Raw genomic sequence first — 12,355 nt, 5'->3', positions numbered from 1 at the left:
AACACTTTATTCAGTGATTCACTGTGATATTCCGCAAACATTTTTAGAAGTAATTAGATGGTGATGGAAACACTAGCTGGTGAGGGTATTACAAAATAATCATACAATATTACAATGTCATTGATCACAGGTATAGGCTGTTAAGACAGCACAGAAGATGATGACGGGTGTTTACCTTAGGCCCACCAATCCCTCTCTCCCCCTTCATGCCCTGTTGGCCTGGTTCACCCTGCACAAAGGCAACGACAGACAGACGAACATACAGACAGACAGACAGACAGAACATCAGTTACAGTATGCCAAATCAGTTGCTGTACATTCCATCCCAAAATCTAAAAGACAGATGGATAGGGTACCAATCGGTACCATTCAAAGGATCTCATAGTGATTTTTGACAAGGTTTTAGAATTATAGAATTAGAAAATATGTGATAGCATTGCATTTGGGGTAGCTTTTTGTGTTTTATCAGCCTCTTTATGTCCATTGTATGTCTATGGATGGATATCTGGGTGAATAGGCTAACAATTTTAACTAATACCGGTAGATATCCTCACAAAACTTTCACAGCTGATTATTTACATTAAGTCAATATTTTTTTGTATTGGAACTTTTCTGAAATTTTATGTACCGGTATAAGTATGTAAATGAGCCATTATCTAACTGTACTGAAATACACAATCATTTTCATACATATTAGGTACAAAAACCTTAAGACTGGATAAAGTCAGGTTCAAAATTCTTCTTTTTGTACAGTATTTCATTTTGGACAAATTAGAGTGAAATGTTATTACAGTGGGTGTTTGAAGTTTGGGTATTTTGAAAAGATCAGCCATTAAAAAATATATTATCACCATTTTCACAACTCTGAGCCAGAAATCCCCACTTCAATTGTACTTACAAACACTAAAGTTTCCAGTTATACTCCTAAATGCCGGAGCATTTTATAGGAGGAGGTTGTTCATATATGATTTGTAATCTATAGTATGGAAAGTAAATAAAGGGGCTTTCAACACATTTATGAAGACATTCTCAAAATACAGCATTTTAGGAATCTCAGGAATAACATTTCACTCTAGTATGAAAAACAAAAAGAAGAATTTTGAACCTGACTTGTGTTAAGATTTCTGTACTTGAAACGTATGAATATTATTGCATATTTCATTAGATAATGGCTGATTAACAGATTTATACATACCGGTAATACTTTTGACATAATGTAAACAATCAGCTGTGGAAGTTTTATGGGGATATTATATTAGTTAAGATTTGTAGACTATTCACTTGTAATATATCTGCATAAGCGTATAACAGACATAAACAGGGTGATAACACACAAAAAGCTACTACTTAATAGCCTAGAAATCTAGACGCACCCTAGCGGCAGCAAATTAATTTGCTCAGCCTGTACGTCTAGTTACTAGTTATCGTCTAGTAACGAATTTCTATTGGCTTAACACCGTGGATGTTCTCCAATCACAGCACTCTATTTCGTTAGAGAGTCTTAAGGCGGGCTTAACAGGATAACGACATCCTGCGACGGTGAACAACAAGGAAGGTGGCTATGGCGAACGAAGAGCGGTTGTTTGAATCGGCGTTGGCGTCAACTTTGGAGGAGTTGGACTTGTGCTTTTCTTTGAAAGTAGAGCAACACAATGCACTTAAGTCATTCCTTTCGAAGAAGGATGTATTTGCCGTTTTGCCGACCGGATACGGATATGGTCGTAGCGCTGGCCTATTGCATGCCTAGGCAGTTTGAAAGACAATTCTCTGCCCGCCCCTTGGATTAAGCAGGTGAATGATTCGATTCCAGACTATACATTTCAATGATATAGGATGTCCCGCCAGGCTAACTACTTAATGCAATGCTATCATTTCTTTTCTAACTCCAAGGGTGGTACACCTTGCCAAAAATCGTTATGAGACTTATTCTGGCTCAATGACTATCTGTGTTGCCTAAGATGGGTCAACACACACTAGGCAGGGATAGTAAAGAGCTCTCACCTTCTCTCCATGCTTCCCTGGCTCACCTGGATATCCACGCTCACCCTGCTTTCCCTTCAGAAACACAAACCAAAACAAACCTTTTAAACTACCCAAGATGCCACATAGTAGCTTTTCCTTTTCACTCATACATCACTCACAATGCATAATGTTGTGTTCACACTAATATCACATCTTAAGATATCTGCATACTGAGACCATGAAGTATTTCCTTTAAGTATTGACTTCTGCTTGCTGATAATATGCATTGCAGTGTTATATGGTTAATAAAGGGATGGTGGAGTCATTTAGAGATGTCGGTGTGGAGTACTCACAGGCTTACCGTCAGGCCCAGGGGGACCCTCTCGACCCTTCTCACCCCGAAAGCCCTATGAGGTTATAACATGTCAGTATTATATATGATTTCATTCATTCATTTATGCCACAACATTGTCTTTTACTAACATTCACCAACCCACACAATCGACTATTTAGCTGTTCATCATCCACGCATCCATCCGTTCATGTATCCATCAATCACATAAAATGAATAACATGAAGAATTATGCAGTTAAATATCTCTATTGAAGTCTAGTATAGGGTGCATTAATCACCATAGGTCCAGGAAGGCCAGGAGGTCCAGGCTTTCCAGAGGGGCAGTCACAGTTTCCCGCCGTGATGGAGCGATCAAATGGACACTGTGGAGAATGGACACGTAAAGGTATGTAGCTACATACAGTAGATCCCTTGTTTAGCTATGTGCATTCATTTCACATTGTAGCTCAATATTTCATGAACAAATGGTAGGTCTTCAAAGGGACTCACCCTATCATCCTCCTGACAATACAAAAAGCAAAAACAATAGACATATGAATACATCATCATAATTAATATAGTTACATTATGAATTAATATGTCATTATTGTTCATTTCAATATTGGGACAAAAGATCATCTCACCACTGTGTAGATTTCACAGGCAGTCTCTCTGTCACTTTGCCCAGGGTCACAGTACAGTCGCAATTTCTGAATAATAATCTGGAAAAACACCACAGGAACAGCATTAAAACTTCCTTCTGAATTTTCTTCACAATTCAGCAGCATTTCTAAGACCTGAACACCCTCTGTTGTTTTTGTCACCGCTACTCTTCTTAATATTATTACGGCAGACACCCCAGTATAAATAGAAGCGCATAACCAAGCTTTGCCAGATACTGTGGTCACACTGGGGAGCCTGTGTCATCTCCCTGCCAATTCCTCAAACGTTCCCTTGCCAAAAGATGACGCCAGCGCGTGACTGCCTGACCGCACAACCGGCTCTCCTCTCTTACCGGGACGGTGGTCTCCAGGCTGACTTTCTTGGCCACCTGCGTGCGGCCGTTGATATAAATGGGCACCACCGGATCCAGGAGCTGCTCTTCGATCTGCACATCATCTAGGAAGCATGTGACGCGCCTGGGTTTGACCAGCAGCTTCAGCTGATGCCAGTCCGTGTTGAAGAGTCTCTGTGGAGGGAAGCACGGATCACTTGGGTTGTTGCTGCTGTTTTTGGCAAGAACTGCAAAGTATGCAAGGATTTTTATTTTCTTTCCACTGCATATGGCTCCATTCTAACTGACAGTATTTATCCGTCCTTTAAATAGAGTGCAATTGCTTGCCATTAATAAGTACTGTGGTCCTTTAACTGAGTCGCACATTTTTCCATTTAAAAAATGAAACTTGGTACTATTTCTCTGTCAGTGATAATGGGCTGGACACCGATGGTATTAGAAACATTTCCACTCGCACACTCTTGTTATATCTGGCTAACTCTCAATCGTGTGATAGTGTATCTCAAAAGACTTCACATTAATCTTAGTATGTCTTTGTCAGAAATGCATTTTCATTTGCATACTTAATTCCCAAGGGTATAAATAGTATGTCATCTCACATACGCTAACCCCAAATATACCTTCATCATGTCATCACACCATAATAAACAATATATTTTGGTCTCACATCGCCCTAATTCCAATCCAGATGTACTACGTATAATCCCAACTGTAATTTAACCTCACCCACCTTAATTCCTCCGTGATTAAAAATGACCGACTGCTCCTTCTGTAGCACGCTGGTGGTGGTGAAGGTTACGGACTTCTCGGCACCGTTCAGGGTCACGGCCACCTGCCTCAGGCCTTCCTGGGACAGGATCCTCCACAGATCAAACTTCACCTGATGGGCTGGGCTTTTCAGGCGCACTGTCGCCACAAACACATAGGAGGGAGGGAGACCTTCTGGGAAGAGAACTCTGGAGTGGGCAAAAGGGATATTACTTTACAGTAAGTTAAGGGATTCCTTTAAGTGGAGTATCACATTCTACATTTATCAATATTACCTATATCCACAATAACTTTATATACAGATAAGGAGAACAGTGTGCATTCCCTTAGTGTCTGATATCTCAGGGAATTGACCCATAAACTAGACCTTGATGATGTAACCTTATCCTCCAAAAGGACAATGTCAGAGAGGGGGTCACCTGGTGTTCAGGGTGATGTCCAGTCGAGCGGTGAGCTGATAGGCGCCCTCTGTGATGAGCGAGCCCTGGACCTTCTTGGCAGTCATGTCTATCTGCATTCCACTGAGCAGGTCAAAGCCCTTCTCGTTGTTATCCGCTATCCTCATAGGACATACAGACTCTGCAGTAGAGGATTTTCATGTTTCATTCTCATCACAGGCTACTAGGGGTTTACAGGAAGTACAGTAGTGGGCCCTACTTGTAGTCTGTTGATTCATACAGCACATGGTTTGAGAATTAATCATTAAGGCAGTGTTTTAGCTATGTTGTATGAATAGCTGTCTTCAATAATTGGAATGACAAAAAGAGGTTGTCCTCCTTATCCTTCACAGCTTTCTATGAACAACTTTGTTGTTCAATAGCCACAGCACATGTTGAGTGAGATTTCATCACACACACCAACCAATACATAACTCTCTCTTTCTCTAACCTTACCCTTACTTTTTTCCTTATAGATGAGAACGGATGGTGTGACAGATGGTAGCAGTTCATATAAAGAAATTCAATGTTTTGGACATGAACAATGCATTGCTACACTGTACTGTAGGGCCTACTTTAGCCTACTACTGAAATGCAGAATGTTGGACATGAAACTGTAGGCTACTGCAGCTATTTCTGTAATCGGAGGCGGCGGAGTTAGTGGATAAAGTGAAAGCTAAGGGGGTGGAAACATATCACAACATCATAACTATATGTTGGGCCAACCTAACAGACACTTTAAAAGACGCCAAGTAGACCTACTAAATTTAGACCAAAGGCGATCTTTTAAGTTTAATTATAAGCTAGACTAGGCCTATAGGCTACAATGACTTCACCCACCTTCACACAGTTTTTGCTCCATCACATCTTTTATATTTCCAATTGAGGTGTAGTCCTCTGTATATAGAACATAGGTGGAGGGAGGCTCGTTGGCCATTGAGACTAATTCAGAGTTGGTGATTTCGTTCCCAACGCCCACGGCAAACAACACAATATTTTGAGCTTTGGCCTCAACGGCTGCGTCCACCACGTCATCCTGCGAGCGACCGTCGGTAAGTACGACCGCGATGCGGTTTCTTGCTGGCAGTGTGCGGTTGTGCGAGGAAAAGACGTGATCAGTGGCGAACTTTATGGCGCGGCCTGTTTGAGTCTTGCCGCCCAGGTAGCTTATTGAAGATATGGCATTGAGAAGGTCCTCGCTGGTCTGCTGCTGTCCGAGGGAAATCTCCAGACGCGGCGTGTCACTGTACTGCACCACGGCTACCTGTGTGTGAAGAGAGCTCACGTCGAACCCGCTGGTGATGTCCATGATCCATCGTTTGGCCTTCTCGAAATCAGGCACTCCCACACTGGACGAGCCATCAATTATGTACACCAGGTCATTTGCGGCTAAGCTGCAACCTGTGAGAGATAGGTCGTTACAGGTGTTCAGCAAGGTGGGTTCGAGAACAGAGAGGCTGCTTATATACAGCTTAGCCTACTTCGTAGAACTTTTTGGTAAAAAAAATAATAAATTACTTCATTTGACACTATCAAGTATGTAGGCTAACATGCATAAAATGATTCATAAAATGATTCACTGATGTTAAGACACTGATGTTAAGACAAAGAACAAGGTAAACGAGATGTGTTGCCAGACCTGCTTGTATGTCTTCTGCCCCCCCCTCATATAAGGCAGGAATAGCCAGAGCAGTAAAGATTGTAATGTCCACATCCTTACTGTATGCCAATAAGGGATTAAACCTGTCAATAAACTGACAAGTATATGGTGTCACAAACATCACATTACATATTAGGCCTACCACCACACAACTGCAGTTTCCTAAAAAGATAAATGGTAAAGCACCTGTCTTTTTTGTTTGTTTTAAATAGAGACATTACATAAATATATTAGAGTTGCAGTAGGTGAGAGAGAGAGAGACAGAAAGTTAGAGATGTAGTTACTCTGCCACTCAAACATCAACTAAACTCATTGCAAAATCTGTCAACCAAATTGACTTACCTTTCTTATATAAATTAGTTTCCAGTTCACAGTGCAGAAAGGCCCAACACAGTGTCACTTACAGCTTGCTGCTTCAAGTATTCTCATTCTTGGGCCCTTGGTAGTGCAGCCTGAATGCTTTGCAGCTACTGTGCTCAGAAAACATGAATAGGACCGGACCCTGGCAGATCCATTTTTATACTCCGCCCAGGTTGTCACGTGCCTGTTTAGATTCTGGATGAGAGGGTGCATGTGCGACAAGCCTCTGTGCAAGGCGATGGAGGGAGGGAGGGAGGGAGGGAGGGGTGTGGGTTAAACCGTCCACAAACCAGCTTTAAAGCAAATCAAACCCTGTGGTTGCTACCCCCAGGCTCCAGGCTTGCCAAGGCACAGAGGCAGACTCCACACACAGACAGACAGAAATATGAATAGATAAACTAAAAACTAACATAGCTCTTTAGTTAACTAAAGCTAACTTAGCTTGACTAATATAAGCTTTTTGTCAAGGGGGAAGGATTGTATCAGTTCACTGAATTGAATCATTTCTGGGTTGGGGTCACAGGATGCCATAGTTCTGTGGAGTTTGTGGACACTTCAAGTCAGTAGACTGACATAGTGTCTGAAAAAATTGATTTGCTCTTCCTTCACTGCCACTTTCTTGAATTGAGTCTTCTGTGAATTAAAAGTAATACCAAGAAAGGTGCCCACTACAGCTTAGATATTCCAAATTTCATTGACATTCTCTGCTTGGCATAGAAACCCACTGTGTGTGTGTGGATGTGCGCAAAGTTTTTACTAATGGTTCCTGTTATACATATACTTGCACCGCAGATGTGTGCTCCGATTCACTGTTTAAACAAACACTGTGTCAAGCTATTTTAGATCAAAGATGCCACAAAGACCACCCCTCCACCATCCCACCCAGGGTACCAGCTCAGGGGCTGACTTAGAGAAAGAGAGCGAGACAGACAGACAGACAGAACCCCTAAACATGGGAGCACAGAAACATATTCTCAGGTATTGTTTAATACGTTTCAGACCCTCTGCTCATTTAACAGATCCTTCAGATGCACAGTGGTTCATATGTTTATGTAAATGAGTGATGGTGTTCCATACAAAGCCCCTCTTTTTTTGTCTGTGTTGACTGCACTTCCAAGCAAAAGGCAGCTAAAACATACATTTATTAAATTGTTCACAAGAATCCAACCAAACAAAAACATACAACATAATGCCGGACAGGAAGGGGACCAATTTGTTTTTAATTTGTTCCTTTTTGGCCCAAGAAAATAGGCATGTTACTGGAATGCTATGTGGCATTGTGACGAGATGGAAAAAGGTTCTGACATGTCTTCCCGCAGATGTAACCAAACCTAATAGTTATGGTTATGGTTCTTGGTAGACGCTTTTGTTCATAGCGACTGACGGTAATACGGTAATAAAAGTAAAAATTTTAAGTAGTCATATAGTCTACATAACAAATGAGTACTTACATAAGCATACTAATAATGGTAAAAAGTAAACAATTTAACAACAATAGCAAATCGTCATAATAATAACCATAGCACATAATTCAAGTGTTTAGAATTGTTTTCCCTAACAAAGCAGGTCAAAATGGCCCATGGAACTTTATAATCTCTAAACAAGTGGCAATGTAAGCTATACTGTATTTACTTTCCAAAACAAACACCTGCCACAAAACTTTTAGTAATGTTGATTTACTTCCCAGAGCACCGTTACAGCTCTGAGTAGGCCTAGCTACAGTGAGAGCCGTAGATAGATTCAGAGAAGTATATACCGTAGATAGTATTATAGAATATATATATATCTATATATATATATATATATATATATATATATATATATATATATATATATATATATATATATATATATATATAGAGAGAGAGAGAGAGAGAGAGAGAGAGAGAGATAGATAGATATACATACTATATACAGATATACTATATACAGAGATACTATGTATATTTTTTTTTAAACTGTCCTAAAATTGTGAGAATTGTTCTAAAACTTACTGTTTACCATGTTGTTAGTCGCTTTGGTTAAAAAGCGTCAGCCAAATGTAATGTAATGTAATGTAATGTAATGTAATGTATATTGCATATATAGTATACAGCTAGGAACAAAATTATTCAAACCCCTGGCAAATATTGATTTAATGTTGACCAATATGTTTGTTTGTCTTGACTGAAAATGCAAAATATTAAACGTAAAATATTAAAAAGGATTATATAAAGATATATATAATCTCTATACGGCTCTGGATAGAGTGATGCATTACTGCTCTCTAGCGGCAATAGTCGAGAATGATGCAAATAACCTTCTTTTCAGACCACTAGATGGCAACACTGCCATGACCAAAATCTGGGCTATGGTCAGGCATGGAAAATGTAGCCTGCCATTTTTTCACCCCCTATTCCACTTTCCATTGGAATCTTCACAGCATTTTATTCACTTAACATAATTGTTTTGGTATGATTTGGGTTCTGCTTGGAGTCAAAGACGTTCTCATGGTATATCTCAGATTTTTTAAAAAAGATTCTCTTCCATCTTTAGACCAATCACATAGCCCATGTCTAGCCTACAACCAACGCGAGAATTCTGGAAGTTAAGCCTACGAGTTGCCATAAAGAATGCGTGACATAAACGGGCAAGTATTGTGACAAACAATAACCCTACACGCATTTCGGATAATAGAACGCTAGCTTTATGTTATGTGGCATAAAACAGGGAGATCTTTGCGTTTTCCCTTTCCCTTACAAAATATGCACTCCTCTGAACACAGTGGGTCGTGAGAGATGCTTAGGACCCTGCAGTTTCGAAGGAGGGAGGGGAGGAGTTAAAAATGATCGACATAATTTTCTAGAGGCTCGGCAAGCTGGCGAGCGAACTGGCTCGCTGACCACAATTAAGCCGCCAAATGACAGTGCTTTTTATCAGAATCCCGAGCAAAACTTACATTCCAGTATTTGGACGGAGATTGGGGCAAAACAGCTATGCATTTTCGTCTTTGATATTTGCTTTCCAGCTCATCATTCAGAGTTGATAATGCTCAAGATGAAGCTGCCGATGAGAGCGGCGGAGGAGGGAGACAACTCCGTGGAAGAAGAGCAGGAAAACAACGACTGCGATTTCCACGCTCACCGTTTAATTTCAAATTCGGTTCCTTGTAACGGAACGGAGGACTCTGGAGCGAGACCGGCTTGCCCGCTTCCACAATTGAACAAGGAGGCGGTGTTCGAGTGGTTCGGGTTGCACCTCAGCCCGGCGAAACGGATAGAGTTCATGTGTGGGCTGCTGCATATGTGCCAACCGTTTGAACTCCGCTTTTTGGGCTCCTGTCTCGAGGACCTCGCACGTAAAGATTTCTATGTCCTCCGAGACTATGAAATCAAGGCGAACAGCCAGACCGATTTGGGCCTCCTCATGGATGTTACCGATCCGGTGGTCCACTCAAAACTGCTCATTTGTCTATCTCTTCTGGGATCTGAAAATAGGGAGTGCGCAGGAATACTGTTTAGAACACTGAGCCATGTTTATTCCTCTCTTGACTTGAAAAACTGTGGGGTTTCCCCATCCAAGTACGGGGATTCCATGCACGGTCAAGCCCGCTACCCAACAAACGGAGGAGCCGAGTCTGGGAAAACAAAATCTCCTCATCGACCAACGTTGGATATGGAGTCTGACATTAGTTCTTTAGAGCAGTTGGCTCTGCTCTTCACTATGGCATCCCTCCACCCGGCTTTCCCTTTCCACCAGCGAGAAACCATCAGGCTACAGCTGGACAACGTGGAAACTGCGATCGAGGAATACAGGAGAAACTGTGACCGCAATGAAACCCCTACGGTAATAATTTGAAAAGGATACTTCGAAGGAACGCATTCAACCGTATTTAGTCATTCACCTGTTTGTTATAGCTTGGCAATATGAAAGTCACGTAGATACATTATGGTGCGGTGTTGGACGTGATAACGTGGGCTATACGTCGAAGCTAGGGGATGTAGCTAATTTGGAATAGATTATGGAATAGCATACAGGCTGTCTTCAGTGAATAAAAAGCTCAGCTAGATTTGCCTATTAATTTAGCCGCAGTTTGGCCTTAAAGTTGTGTTCTTGAAAGAAGAGATTCTCATAAAGATGGACAGCCGGTAAAATTCGTTCAGAGCCCTCTTCAACCAATAGTAGTTGCTCCATCCTGAGGAGGCAGTGTTTGTTAAAGCGAGGGTATCCCGCTTAGGGGGGGTGTGGTAAATCCATTTCAGGCAAAGATTGTAGATAGGCGGAGCAGGCGTTATTGTGAAATTTGGATCCAACCATTCGACTTTTATTTTTCATTTGTCTGTGCCATTTGATTTTCATTTTTGGAAGTGAATCTTACTATTTATTTCCCGTTTTAAGCTAATTAAGTCCAGTGTGTCCTGGACACGATTTCACAGCACACACCCCCTCATTATAGTGTCCTACCTGATGGAGAGAAGCCTATTTTACTTCACTCCAGCTCCAGATTGTTTTCTCTTAAAGTTTGAATGAAGCTGTAGCCTACTGGAGAGATTTGTATTATTGTTTTAATAATACACGGGATGAGAAGTGAAATTCCTGCAAGGGCCCCTTACACACTCCGGATGTCTGTACTGTACCTCACCTGCTTATCACTAAAGAACTTTGCTGCTCTGTAATCTAGCCTGCACATCATACAAAGACATGCCATTGAAAATATGCAATGCTTTGCTGTAGGTGCAGAACTCTAATATCTAGCACCTGTTAAGTAGACAGTTCCCCGCTCGTCTCCTCCTGTCATTTGGGGAAACCCCATTTCGCCCACACGTGTGGCAGCATCAGCATCAGGTCCTATTCTGCTGGTCTCCCCAGCCAGCGCTGGTTGAGGTGAATCCACCATTAGGCTGCATCTGTGAGGCGGGTGGGCTGCTTATCGGAGCGCCGCAGGCTGTCTGGCCGTGGCGTGCGTGTCTTCAGCTATTCTATCCACAGCTCTTTGATTGGGAACAACCGGCAGCAGGCCTGAATGGATGTATTGTGGGAATCTGGCATTGTGTCTGTATACCAGCAATCTCTTCTCTGTCTCTATCTCCCTTTCCCCCTCTCACTCTCTCACACTCCTCCATTCCCTCTCACTCTGCCCCCCGCCTTCCTACCATCCCCTTTTTTCTTTCTCTACCTATCCCTCCCTCCTCTCTCTGTTTTGAGCAGGATATTGAGGGAAAGTGGGAGGGTTATAGGGTGGACTTGACGAGGCACCTTGTGTGTCATTAGAATGTGAAAGGCTGCCTGAATAAGTCGTTTGGTCATGCTCTGCGTCGTGTGAATGAATGTCTGTCCCCCAGCCATACGGCCTCTCTGCTGCTGTGTACCACGAGGGGATTTGATTTAAATAATGCCACATGATTGTGGCCCAGCTCTGCCACAGGCAGCTGTAACACCAGTTGATCACTTGAGGAATATGGATCGGTTAGCCTTGACGACACACTGTTACACTGATTCTCAATTCTGTTCTTTTCACTGTTCACCTGCTCTGCCTACCCTACTGAAGTGGTACTCTTGAAGTAACAGTGGTGCTCTTTATCAGCTAAGCACATCGGTTTTAGCTAATCAATCAAAAACTAAAACATAGTATGATTTATACATTGAAATGTATGTAGGGCAGAAGAGTTTCAGGGGCAGGATTGACAACCATTGATAGACTATGCTCAAACAAAGATGATACAGACTTTTATCTGGGCAAAGCATAAAACAAAAGATGAGCACCTTTTACCACTGCTGACCATCTCTCTGTTGCTCTGCTTTTTGCTGATGGTACCAATGAGAAACCCTTCCACGTGTGTG

The 12,355-nt window shown here is 41.9% G+C and overlaps 2 protein-coding genes across 2 annotated transcripts in view; one reads left to right on the top strand and one right to left on the bottom strand.

Moving 5' to 3' along the window:
• Nucleotides 1–6,690, bottom strand: part of si:ch211-106n13.3 (vWFA and Collagen domain-containing protein) — a 35,368-nt gene extending 28,678 nt beyond the window's left edge. The window contains 12 exon segments of the mRNA XM_048248156.1: nt 176–229; nt 2,002–2,055; nt 2,316–2,369; nt 2,595–2,678; nt 2,806–2,817; nt 2,940–3,017; nt 3,311–3,484; nt 4,041–4,266; nt 4,498–4,657; nt 5,356–5,916; nt 6,155–6,258; nt 6,677–6,690. Of these exon segments, the coding sequence (XP_048104113.1) occupies nt 176–229; nt 2,002–2,055; nt 2,316–2,369; nt 2,595–2,678; nt 2,806–2,817; nt 2,940–3,017; nt 3,311–3,484; nt 4,041–4,266; nt 4,498–4,657; nt 5,356–5,916; nt 6,155–6,258; nt 6,677–6,690 (1,575 nt within the window).
• A 2,685-nt stretch (nt 6,691–9,375) lies between these two features.
• zcchc2 (zinc finger, CCHC domain containing 2) overlaps nt 9,376–12,355 on the top strand; it is a gene marked incomplete in the record, with an annotated part of 44,012 nt that continues 41,032 nt past the window's right edge. The window contains 1 exon segment of the mRNA XM_048248061.1: nt 9,376–10,360. Within this exon segment, the coding sequence (XP_048104018.1) occupies nt 9,563–10,360 (798 nt within the window).

Source organism: Alosa alosa, chromosome 1 (genome assembly GCF_017589495.1).
Source record: "Alosa alosa isolate M-15738 ecotype Scorff River chromosome 1, AALO_Geno_1.1, whole genome shotgun sequence".
Lineage (NCBI taxonomy): Eukaryota > Metazoa > Chordata > Actinopteri > Clupeiformes > Clupeidae > Alosa > Alosa alosa.
This window is presented reverse-complemented; position numbering and strand designations above follow the sequence as displayed.